The sequence below is a fragment of the Rhea pennata genome, chromosome 29, assembly GCF_028389875.1.
Source record: "Rhea pennata isolate bPtePen1 chromosome 29, bPtePen1.pri, whole genome shotgun sequence".
NCBI classification, from domain to species: Eukaryota; Metazoa; Chordata; class Aves; order Rheiformes; family Rheidae; genus Rhea; species Rhea pennata.
In genome coordinates, this window is record NC_084691.1 from 2,273,530 (window position 1) to 2,286,720 (window position 13,191).

At 47.1% G+C, this 13,191-nt stretch overlaps 1 protein-coding gene across 1 annotated transcript; it reads right to left on the bottom strand.

Moving 5' to 3' along the window:
* Positions 1 to 3,944: 3,944 nt before the first annotated feature.
* LOC134152274 (twist-related protein 2-like) lies at positions 3,945 to 4,430 on the bottom strand. Its single transcript, XM_062597511.1, has one exon. The coding sequence runs from the start codon at positions 4,428 to 4,430 to the stop codon at positions 3,945 to 3,947; it is 486 nt and encodes a 161-aa protein (XP_062453495.1).
* Positions 4,431 to 13,191: the final 8,761 nt, after the last annotated feature.

Sequence of the window (13,191 nt, forward strand, 5' to 3'; positions counted from 1 at the left end):
ATTTAATAGGCTAGGTTCCAGTGGAGACTAGTATGCCTGCACTCTCAGCAGTCATTAGCTGCTTTACATTATAAAATTACAGTCCCATTGCAAGCGCTGGGTTAATTCACTTATGGGAGAGAGACGTAGCCTTTCTAACTCCAGCGTTAATTCCCATATGGCCGTTCCCTCTTTTTTGCCCTCTACTTTGCAAATTCTCCTCCCATTATTTCCCAGCCCAGATGGGAGTTGCTAATTGGTACCTGAATACCATCACAGGTTGACATAAAGCAGATTATTATCTATTCAGCCGAAGGATGCATCGCCTAAAGGCAAGCTCCAGAACCACTAGGAATGAATATTAACCAGCAATAATAACCACACTGAAAGCACTTACAGGACATGTGGGATTTTACAAGGAGGCTTTTCGTTTAGCAGCTAAGTCTTTAAGATCACTAAAGGTCTCTAATTTCTCTGTTTATCATGGGAACAAAATTCCTACCAAGCAGAGACCGGCTAAAGTAAACAGGCCTACAAGTAAACGGCCAGATTCAGGACAGCACATCAGTACATATGTGCAACTAAGAGCACACACGTGGTCACTGATAGCTCACAACTAAGCAATGAAAAAACAGGCATGGGTTTGGGGGAGATGAGGGAGCAGATCTTTAGCCCCAAAATCCCGGCTGACATCCCCAAGGCCAAAACGACTCTAGCTCTGCATTAACATTGGTGCATAACCCTTCAGCATGGACTTCACCAGGATAGTCTGCAAACCCATGATCCAAAAGTGGGACAAAGCCTCACACAGCAACCCCCTTGGCATCTGCTGTTTCCTGTCTTTGTTCAGTGGTGATCTACAAAGAGTCTCTTGAGACCATGTACGTAGCACGTCATAAGCTCCAAAACAGGGTAAATGAGGCTGTAAAATGCACAACGCAGCAAGAGAGAGCATGGGGGTGCCCTCTGTACCCGTTCTCCCCCTCCCAGCCAGCTCAATGCAGGGAATGACGTAGCCCGCAGGAGCTGGTCTGATCCTGCCATGCAGAGCAGCAAAAATAAGACGTGGTGCATAAGGTTCAGAGGAGCAGGATGGCTTTGATCTGCTCAGGGAACTAATAATCCTTATCATCCCCAGCAGGATTTGACTTCTTATGAGTGAGACACAGGTAAAAGCAAATAACAAGATGTTTTGGTTCTTGCTGTCTCAAAGGGGACACTGCCCCAGACAGCACCTGCACTGATATGTGGGCACCGTGCTGAGGGATAATGATCCCACTTCTAGCACAGAATGATCTTTCTCATACAGCCTGGGGAATTCCAGCATAGACTCAATTACTAGGATTTTTCTGCATAAAAACAGAAAATCCAGGAGAACATGGAGTTTCAAACAACCTCATTTTAGCAGCCAAATAATTGATATCTATATGGGGTTTCCGAAAAGTGGCAGGTTATTTGGGAGATCTGAGTTTTAGTGCCAAGTAGAAGGCATAGTAGCAATGTTTGCAGAAAAACAGGAATCTAAACGTATCGTACCCTTAAAAAATCGCACTAGGCGTTGTTCATCTTTACCCGCTGACCTGCATCTACATCTGCAGTTCTGGCATGAAATTCAAAGCTATTAAGTGACAATGCCCAAAGGGTTATCGGTGCTCATGGAACGGCAGTAAACGCATCCACTGCTGCATGAGCCAGACCATCATTTGCGCCACTTTTCAGGAATGTGATGTGATGTGTTTTTTTTCAGAAAGTTCGGTTTTTCTCCCATTCCCTATCCCTCTGTCCTTTCGAAATACGAAAGCAGGGTGGAGAGCAGACGTTTTGCAATATGGCTTCCCTCAGAGATATCCTGCAGGCAAGGGTTTTGGGAGCCTGTCCTCCTCAGGCTATGCCCACTGCGTATGACCAACAGCCTTAAGTCAGGCTCCAAGCACAGGACACAGCTCCCTGTTCCAGCTGGGGCTCAGCGTGGTTTTAATTAGGGACTTTTACAGACCAAACGGTTTAAACCGCCTTGTATTATAAATACACTCCTTGTCGCTGCAGAAAGACCATTGCTTGGCACGGGTGCACAGGTTGCAGCACAGACAATGCGTTACAAGGTTTGGCTGACTTAATAAAAAAAAGGGCTGTAGCGTCATTTTAAACACCTCATCTGGCCCACCCCTACAGCTACAGCTGTAACTCTGAGCTAAATCACAGCTTTGAGGTATGTATCTGCTGATTTCCCTGCACAGAATCTGGATTTCAATAAGAACAGCCAAGAGGAGAAATAGGAACATAAGGAGAGCGGGTAAGACTGGCCCCAGTCATTGGCAGAAAATAAGAGGAAAAGAGTCTTTTGTGTTTTTATGATATTCAAGTGCAGCCCTTAGTGACGGGTGCAAGAAAAATAACAAAGTCCCTCCAGCCTTTTTGCAGTTGGCTTCCCCAGAGGATCAGATAGCCTCAAATCCCCAGTTTGTTGCAGCATTGGGGCTGACGCAAGATAAGGATTAACTAAGCTGTGCCCAAGGAAAGACAGCAGCCCTGGCCTCATCTTGGGGGCAATGGGAACAGGGATGCTGGGCCGTCCCATGGGATCCTAGAGGGTGCAGTAGGGATTAACCTGATGGATCCCAAGACAAGCTATGGACGTGCCATGAGCTCGAAGGACGGCTACCACTGAGGCTGTGAAGGGAAAGAGATGTCTGCAGACAAAAGGGTATCCAGCATCCCAACAGGGCTCTTAAACCTTCTGCCTCAGGGCTAAGAGCAGGAAGTGTGCTAATATGACGGCAGACTACCACATCTACTGCTGTGAAGGATGTGGGGGGGGGGTTACACCTATCGTCCTGCAGCGTGGGCTGGGTGCAGGCCTCACGGGAGCTGGGCCGAGTCCCTATGAAATATTCCCAAAGGCCATTCCCTGGGAATGTCCTCCGAAGCTTGCTGCTCCTCATCATGAGCTCCAGAAAATTTTAACACGTAGCTAAAGAGGGAATGAGCTTTCACGGTCCCCAGCTCCTACTCTCGCCATCTTCTATTTTCTCCTCAGGGCACCTCTTTTTTTTTCCCCAGCCCCCAGGTACCAATACCTAAAACACTAAAAATAGTACTATCCTTCTCTCCTTTCAGCAGCTTTTCCAGTGACTGAGAGGACGTTGAGATAATTACTGGATGGGGCTGAGTACATTGAACAACTGGGTACAGTGAAATACACAGGCGAAACTCACTGCCCCATCCACCCCTCTGAATATTTTATATTTCCTGCATTTACGGCAGTGTAGGATATCTACAGATCTGAAGGGATTACAGCTCCTCTCTTATCCGCAGCACTTTAAGAGAGGAAGAGGAGCAAGCATGGTGGGCTGGAGTCCCCAGGGAAAATCAAAGACTTCAGGGAATTGCTCCTGAGTTGCGCCCGGACAGTGAGGGCAAGACTAGGCTCTTCGCACGATGGGAGCAACAGCAGCAGTCGGGCGATTGCTGCAGGACTGGATCTGCTCTCGCTTGTGCAGTTTTGACACCTCGGCAACCCTACCACATTCAGGAAGGTGTATCCTGATTTACACACCCTCCTGAGTTACCATAGGAGGATAAATCAGATCTTTAAACCCTAGTTTTAAAGCTTTCACTAGCCTGCCCCAGACCAGACGCTGCTAAATGAGATCAGTTGCTTTAGGGCTCTGCTGCTCGCCCCCCTGCAACTTCCTACCAACTGCAGCAGCAGTTTGGTAATGAAGGCTGTGGGGCTAGCTTGGGAATCGGCTACCTCGTCTGAACACCGGCCTTGACAGCGTCTGGGGTTTGTTAAATCAAATCGTTTGCACGTGGAGCATGAGGAGGGGGTGGCTGCTATGTATTTCCCCCGGAGAAATTACCAGTGCAGCTGGGGATATTTGTGGAGGATACAGGAGTGAGGGACGTGCACACAGTGCCTTTGGTGGAGGTGTCAGCAGGGAGGTGGCGATACATACCCTGGCTCAGTGGGATGCTGACATGGACCAAGCCCCTTCCATCCTCCAGACAGAGAAGGCGTAGCTGAGCCTCTCATGGGCCAGGTAATTGCAGCTGGTGATCTTGTGGTCCAGCTCATCACTTTGCAGGACCTGGTACAAGAAGTCTATGTAGCGAGCAGCCAACTTGAGAGTTTGGATCTTGCTCAGCTTGTCGGAAGGCAGCGTCGGGATGATCTTCCGCAGCTCCGCAAAGGCATCGTTGAGCGATTGGGTTCGCTGTCTCTCCCGCACGTTGGCGATCACTCGCTGTGTGTGCACATCCTCAAAGGACTGCGGGACGGGGCTGCGCTTGCTCCGCTTGCCCTGAGGAGATGGGGCACTGCAGTCCTCTGCCGGTTTGCCCACCTGGCTGCGCTTACGGAGGCATTTCTTGTGCAGTCTCTCACCTTCCTCCTCACTGGTGACTAGGCTGCCTTCGGGCGAGTCTGGGCACATGCTTTCTTCTTTCATCTTCTCAGCAGCAATCACCTGCACCCTGGGAGCCTCTTCCACCTTTCAGGTGAAGGCCTTTTGGATCTCACGAGATGCAAAGGCCACAGCACATCTGCAAGGTGGCTTGAAGAACAGACACTTCCCACTTACTAAATGCAGCCTAGATCGTCCACAGTTCAGCCTTTCCAAACTTCTCAAGCCTTGCGGAGCCCTCCCAAGCTCCAAGGAGCTCGGTTGGCTTTTCCTTTGGGCTACAGAGAGGAGGGCGTTTGAATAACTTTGGGGAATGGCTTTTGCTGATAGGGTGAGGAGGGCCGGGGGCGGACCAGGCACAGACCAATGCAGCAGTGCAAGGTAACGCAAACATCAGTGGAGCTTATGGGTTCCAGATTTCCTCCCTCCCTCCTCCACCAACTTCCCCAAGCCCTCCGGCACAGATGCTCCTGCCTGCTGCCCGGATGTCAGGGGACATTGCCGATGCTAATGTGAACACCGGCTATGGAGTTCAAGGAAGACTTTTTAATTATTTTTTTAAGTCCAGTTGACCCTGCAAAAGCCAGACAGAAATATTCATTTGTCCAGTTTGGAACAGAAGCCTTTTATTTTTGACAGATTCAAGTAGAAACATGGAGCAATGGATGTTTCAGTGAGCAACAAAGCGCATTCTCTGAATCCAGAGGAAGAAGAAGCAGTGATATGCATCCATGCTGTTCTTAAAAAATGGCACGATGCCGAGTGAATTCAAGTTTGCATCCATCATGTCATCCATCTATCCATCAGGTCATCCATCCATCCATCACTCTCCTTCTGTCTACATTTCTGGCAGTCAACATGCTGCTATAGCTCTTGTTATACGGATGTAGCTGACACTCATCCATTACAATATTCCTCTGAAATGAATATTAATATGGGACAGGACCCTATGATCTTCTTCAAAATATACCTTCAAGAGGTGAGCAAATGCCTTGCAGAGTGTCTCAGCAATAGCACAACTGCTGCTTTGCAAAAGCCTCATTCTGATTCTGCAGGATGGCTAGGATATGTGGCTAATTCCTCTGTGAACATGGACCCCTTCTGATGAATATAGGGCTGTTCCCTTTCTGTTACATGGCAGAGGTGTCTGCCCATGTGGAAGGTTTTTGCAGCTCCCTTTATCGTGAATTCCACAAGCAACTGCAAATATCTGGCACTTTTACCGCTGCTTTTTTTTCAGGGATTGCAGTATTAGCACTGAAAGGCCAAGGCTCAGATGACCATAATATTCTGGTGCCACCCTGTTCTAAAGACAGTGTGAGTTCATCACCTTAGAAAATCAGGGACTAAGTGACTAAGGAACCAAAGTGAAATTCGGACTGAGGTTTAAGCAGAATTTAGATCATGAGTCTCAGGGAGTGATTCACAACTGCTGCAGATCGGTTCCACCAAACAGGAAAGACCCCTAGAGCTAGCCGGTGCCTGTGTTTGGGATCTCAGCTCCTCAAACACCTGGTCTGAGCATCCCAGACCACCAGGAGCACTGGAGAATGCCAACACCCACTGATATCCTAATGTGATTGCTTCAGGGGGACTTAATGGCTCTTGCTTCAATGCCAAGGTTCTTCACACTTCAGAAATGCCTGTTGTGGGAGGTGTGTTCAGAAGCACCTTCCAACACCAGCCACAGCAGTGATGGATATTTCTCTTCATATTCACAGAGGAAGGAGGAGAAGACCATATGAAAATGTTAAGTCTAATGGTTAAAGCACACAGCCAAGAAGACAATTTGCCTTCTGCAGTCACTGGGGGATCACAAACACAGAGAAGCCTGGTGAGGTCATGGACTGAGTTGAGGCCACCATGGAGAGAGAAAGGCAAGATCTATAGGGCCCGTGAGGCAACAGCAAGGCAAAATGTGTGGGAATTTGTGACTTGCTGAGATCAGCCCCATGGTTTTGCAGAGACTGGGTCATCAATCCCTTTCAGAAGGCACTAGGCTCCCTCTTAGAAGTGGTTTGGCTTCTTTGCCCATTGCTGTTCTGCAACTATTGCATATATGGAGGGTGTTATAGATTCAGACCTTGCTCCTGGCTAGGTCTCACAGCCAGTTCAGCCACCTCCACTTTGAGATTACTGTCTTTAAACGAAAACCTCTTTATCTTCCCTGCTATATCATCCAGGAGCAGACAGCTCTCTCACAGTTGGAGGTTCCCTCAGCTAAACAAACCAAGTTCATGAAACCTCCTTGCATCTGTTCCCAGCTGAATCCATCTTGTGCAGCACCGACCAGGATTGCTCCCAGCAAATCAAGTGCTATAAGCAGTCTCACTTTCTTACACCCCTCCTGAAATAGCCTGCAACTCAATCTATCTTCTCCTTCCAGAAAGCTCAGGGGAAGGATAACCTCACTCCTCTTAGCCAAGGTAGGAGGGTCAGGTTCAAATTACAAGGGCATAAGACATTCTGCGCAGGACCCTGCTTATATGAGATAAAGAATGGCTGTTTAATACAGTGGTGAGAAAACTTACCTGAAAGAGGGGAGACTGATTTAGTTTATGCTCATGAACCTCTATCTATTCCCAAGTCTGGGAACATTTTGTCTCTTTTAGTGCTGCTCTATGAACATCATCTCTGCTTGTTCAGAAAGGATCTGTTTGGAGAAGCTTTCACAAAAGGCCTTTTCCAGCCCTATATTGTCACATTGGTAGAATCAACGCATGAAACTGGAGTCTAATCAGCAGTGCACTGGATGCTTTGGCCACCCAGGGAAGCCAAAGCATCATCTCCCTGGCTCCATCACTCACTCATCCTCCTCCAGCCTTCCCATCATACACACTTGCTGCTTCTATAACATCCATCCTTCTGAAACAGTAGCTGTTGATTGCCAACAGATATCTTGCTCAGCACTATTCATGATCTCCCCAGTCATCCTGCAGCATGCAACCTTCTTCCCTGCCACAGCTTGCCCATCATCATCCTCCTTCCACATCCAGCTGCCCACTGCTATAGAGCTCCTATGCCTTTGGGAACACCCTACAACCTTCCTGGGTCCCTCTCTGCCTCTGCAAAGTTTATCTTCTCCAGTATCTCCTGACCAAGTCCAACTTGTCTGTGCTCCTCACCCTCACCTGGCATTGCTCCCTGCTCTTGGTCCTCAGTAGCTCTCACCTTGAGTCTTTTTGGAGGGACATTGTAATCCAGGCACAATTCTCCTTAGGGACTGCAGGGTCCATCCCCAGCAGAACTTCAAAATCCTTGATAAAATCTTGATTTGTTCTGTCTTATAATACCATGCAATGGCTGCAAAACACAGAGGTGTATTAAGGAAACAATATCATCCAAAATGACGTCAGTAATTCATGGTCAAAATAACATCAAAAAAAACAGGAATTGGTGAGTTGACATATACCCATCTCTGTGATAGATATTTTTTACTTAGCTCTTTTTTATAACACAAAACAAGTTTCCAAAATAGTTTATTTTACTAACATAAGTACATAGTGTATTACAGAGTTCCCATGCATTCATGCACCTGCGCAGTGCTTCAATGGGATTGTCTTGGCTGCCTCCAAACTTGCAGTAGCTGGGCTGAAGAAAATCCAGCTGAGCACAAGCAAGAGGGTGAAGCAGAAAGTCCTTTGAAAGGGAATGGCCTTTTTTTGTTTGTTTGTTTTTGTGATACATAACAAATAAATATTCTCATTTTGACAGTATCATATTTATGCTGAATAATCTATATTGTTGTTTCATAGTATTCTCTTGAACCTTTGTGCACAAGTGCATTTACACACACACACACACATACACATGCACACATACTGCAGCTTGCTTGCTGAAATTCCTGGTAGCTGTCTTGACTTTGGTGCCTTGTGAGCTCTGTTGCTGGCCTCTTTCTCTTCCTGAGACCCTCTTTAGATGCTCGTGGTGCCTTCTCTTAATGATGCTCATATCACCATCTCCACGCTCAGCCAGTGGTTCATCTGGCCTCATCTGTCTTTTAACGCCTGCCTTTTACTGTTCAGACTTCAGCCAAAACCAACACAGCCCAGCTGAGCTCTTGTATTCTGCCCTCCTCCATAACTCCCTGGAGATGGACATCAAGACCAGCCTCTTTGCTACAGGACTCAAGGCCTCGCCTGGGTTTCCCTCCTTCTCCAGCCCTAGGGGACTCATCTCCCCAGGCCCTTCCAAGTTTTGGCATTTCTTTCAGTTCTGTCCTCACCCTTCCACCTACAGCATCTTCCCTGCTGATTCCCACACTCCACACTGCTGGCCTCACTCTTACATCACGACCACTCTCTGACATTCATGATGCTGTAGAGACCAGCAACATGCCTTCTGTTCACTGTCCCCAGCTCCTGGAAGGATCAGTCTCAACAAGTGCTGCTCAGCCTTGGCACACTGTACAGTCAGTCATCCTGGGGAAAGGGCTGTCCTGCTGTCCTCCAGGCTGAACAAGCAAGCACGCAGGCGAACTCAACTGTGCATGGTTGGCAGTGAAGCCTGCAAATGGAGGCAGTATTCACTCGGGAAGGTCATAGCTTTTGCAACACAGAGGCATGAAGGTGTTCTATAAATGATTGAGATATTTAGAGATAAAACAACCTCCTGCCAGGCTTCTCCAGAGTGTACCTCCATGAAAATCCTCTCTCTTTCTTCTCCAGTCTCATACAAGCAGAGCTAGTATAGCTACTTGCCAGGGCCACTTGGATTCAGCCCAGTCCCAGTCCAATTGGTCTGTTGCAAGCCCAGCTTGGAGCACTGATAGATTTGTCCACTGTGTGAGATGCTCCAAGCTTCAAAGACCTCCCAGCAAGATGGCATGATCCTACCTGAATTTAGATGCCTTTGTTTAAAAGCTGCAGTCTGGGAGGTGCCTTTGCACCTCTCAGCTGGTGTTAAAGGTTGGAGAATGTACTCTCTCTCTCTCTCTCTCTCTCTCTCTCTCTCTTTTCAGGTAGATTGGGAAGCTGCTTAAGGATTGATTCGTCCAAATTTTCTAAAGAAAACTGCAGCCATTTGCAAAAGAAAACCTCAGTTGCCTGCAACTCAGCTACAAGGTATTTCTCCAAAACATGCTCCACAGACCAGCCAAAAATCTGTACCTTCAGTGACCATGTATACACATCCTCTTGTCTGCTGGTGATTGCAGTGAACCCCTTTCAAGTATGGACTCCTCTTGAAACTACACCCACACAGACAGTTCACACAATGTTTTTCACCATGCACACATGCACTATACACATACTTTACTGTGTTTTAAGGAAATATATGTGTGTTTTCATGTTTTTCCACAGGTTTCTCTTGAAAGACCTTTGCACTGGATGCAAGCCCAAGCAGAACTTCAGCCTCAAAGAGACATTTCAGCCCCTGTCCCAGGGAGACCTGAGCTGTGGACAGGGAGACAAATTTAGATTTGAGAGGGTTTTGGCTCAGCCTCATCTTTCCTGTATTTGTGCCAAGTTCTTATGGATGGCAGTAGCTATGGATGGCAGTTAGTAGAGAGCCAAAGTTTAAAAAATGTATGCTTTTTACTTAAAGAAAGAAAAGATAATCAGAAATGAATTGGTATGGATAGGATGAGTTCTGGTGACTTTGCTCCTTTCTCCCTATCAAAGTAAATACTGCCAGCAATGTTACTGCTCAAAATATTACTCACATGCAAACATTGGCAAGACAGTGACTAATATCAAATGTTCATAATGCAGAAATACAATAGATCATAGGGGCCTGGGAAAGCAAGAGAAAATAAAGGGCGAGAAAAAATACCCCAGGGACAACAGAATTTAGGCAGAATCCAGGTCCTCAGATCCCTCACTTGAAAAAAATGGCTCAGCACTGCTGAGTTTTGGAGAGCTGCCAATTAACACCAGCTGAGGCACTGGCGTGTGCTTGGGTTTTATATTTTTATTAATGTTTTTATTGTTTTCCTTTTTAAAAATAAGTTTAATCTAATTTCGCTGCTAAATTGTCATGTACAAAGGAAGCGAAGTTCAGTATTGTTGCTGATATCCTTGAGCAAAAAGATAAATACAATGAGCTTTGATCTGCAGGAAGGATCATCTAAGCACACCAAGCTGCTTGAAAAAAAGTCGTTTTCATCCAGATTTGGATTTTTTGTGGCAAGAGGATTTTTCCTTTAAGCATTTCAGTTTGTTCTTTCAGCGAGTGTTTTTGGAAGAATATCAATATAAACGTTTCATGAAAAGGTCACGAGTCACCAAACTGGTTTAAATAACTTTGCTTTTCCATTTCACTGGGGTCTTTATAGTGCTCATTCTGATGGATCAGTGAAAAATTCAGACCTTCAAAATGTGGAGAAAGAAGCCTAGATTGCTTGGTTCACTGAGAAGCCACCAGATGGAAGAAGATTATGAATCCACAAACGTTCCCTCTGTCCACCTCCCCATTTGGTCCCTCCTCCACCCTCCCTCTGCTTACACACACCTCCTTCTTGAGCAGCTACTCTATTTTAGGTGGGAAATGTCCATAGCCCTGGAGTGACCACGACTGATCTGAGCCTGGAAGTTAGTTTGCAGGACTCCTGCAGGGAAGGCGAGTGTTACAGGAAGTGAGGGTGCATGGGGTCAATTACTCAGCACTTGGGAGATAAAAGAAACATTAAAGAGAAAGCAAAGAAACTATAAAGTCAGGCACACGTGCAGAGACCAAGGGAGACTCTATCACCTAGAAAAACAGGGCTGTGGCATATAAATGACTTCAGAGAGGCTGTAGGAATTAAAGAGGGAAACCCTGTCCAGTATGCGAAGAGGGATGGACAACAACTGATGCCTGAAGTGAAGGAAGGAGAAGTTTAAGCTGGAAATTGAGCAGGAGCTTGTAACAGCATGAGGAACAGCTTAGAAGCAATGACGAGACTCTGCTTCGGCAGCACCAAGGAGAGGTGCCAGACAGGCCATAGCATCTTACTGGTCTCACATACAACGGCCAGGGACCAAGGTAGGGTTTGGACTGAAGATTGAGCAGTGTTGAGAGGAACAGTTTAGTAATGTCCATCTTTCCCCTCGTTTCCAGCAGAAATCATGCTCTGCGAAGGAGGAGCACAAGATCAAGTTGTTAACCAAGGTTTCTTCAGAAAGGAACTGAGGTGTCTCTCAGAAGCTCATCCCTTGGTGGGCAGGAAGCAGCATATTCTGATCAGTCTGAGGCTATTCCTATCTTTGAGTCTAACACTTCTTATAGCTGTAACTGCTCTTCATCACCAGCATTCAGTCCCGAGTGGTCCCCTTTCTGCTTTCTGCTTGGTTGCAAAACATGCCTTTTCAGTCTCAGTAAGCAGTCTCTGGGATCTCTGGTGATCCCAGACATGAGCCTCCTCCAGTCTGTGTTCACTGTTCCTCCCCAAGAGGACCAGGCTTCCCTTGGCGTCCCATGAGAGAGCTGAGCATTGGAATCATAGAATCATTAAGGTTGGAAGGGACCTCTAGGGATCATCTAGTCCAACCACCCTGCTCAAGCAGGGTCACTTAGAGCATGGTAGACAGGGTTGCATCCAGGCGGGCCTTGAAGATCTCCAGAGAAGGAGACTCCACAACCTCTCTGGGCAACCTGTTCCAGTGCTCTGTCACTCTCACAGTGAAGAAATTCCTCATCACGGTCAGGCGGAACTTCCTGTGCTTCAATTTCTGCCCATTGCCTCTTGTCCTGTCACATGGGACAACTGGAAAGAGTTTGTCCCCAACCCCTTGACACCCTCCCTTCAGATACTTATACACATTGATAAGATCCCCCCTCAGTCTTCTCTTCCCCAGGCTAAAGAGGCCCAGCTCTCACAGATGTTCCTCATAGGGCAGATGGAACAAACACTTACTTGGATAGACCTCATCAGCTATGTGGCCTCATCACAATCTAGTGTACAAGGACCTGCTCCTGCCTTGCCAGACATAATGAGATGGAGCTGGTCTGTGATGGGAGGACAGTAGAGCATTTGTAGAGTAAATGGACTCTTTAGGTTAATACGCACTGAAGGAAAGCTCTGTATGGAGCTGATGCTCCACCACCATAGGAGTAGGTGAAGTGGGGGAAAGACTTCAGGAGTCTTCTGCAGCCTTGTGTTTTGGGGAGTTTTGACCTCATGAATCTTGTGCTGTGTGGCATAAACCACCATTGCATCCTGATATGAAAGTACAAAGAGAAGAGGCTGGAAGATCTAACTTATTCAGCCTGAGGGGGATGGATAACCAGGTATAGGTATAGAGAAGACAGAGCTCAGACAGGCACAACAAAAGGTTGAGAGGCAGCAGGCACAAATTGCAGCAAGTGACATTTCAGTGAGGAATAAGGAAAGAATTCTTCACAACGAAGGATGCTGAAGACGGGAGCAGGGGTCTGAGGAGGTGGTGGATCTCCATCCTTGGAGACAGTCAAAACTTGACTGGAGAAGGCTCCAAGCAATTTGCTCAAATTTGGTCCTAACTTCAGTGTGGAATTGGACCAGGGCCCTCCAGAGGGCCCTTCCAGCTTCCACCATTCGGTGACTCCACAGATGCAAAGACTTGGCCTTGGTGGGCAGCATAGGGTGGGGACGGCCATGTGTCATGGTCCCTGCATGAATGCTCCTTTGGGCTGTGTAAATTGAGAAAATGCCACCCCCAAGCCCACCTTTTGTTTGCACGCAGGTAAAATGCAATTTACACACTGGTAAAATGGGGTTGCAGAACTACTCGTCACTATGAAGAGCTGGGGCTCTGCATGTATAACACGCTCCATGTGTAAGCCCAGTGCTGTTGATAGCGTCGCTTTGATGGCAGAGGACCTGATTATGCCTGCAAATAATTCTGGG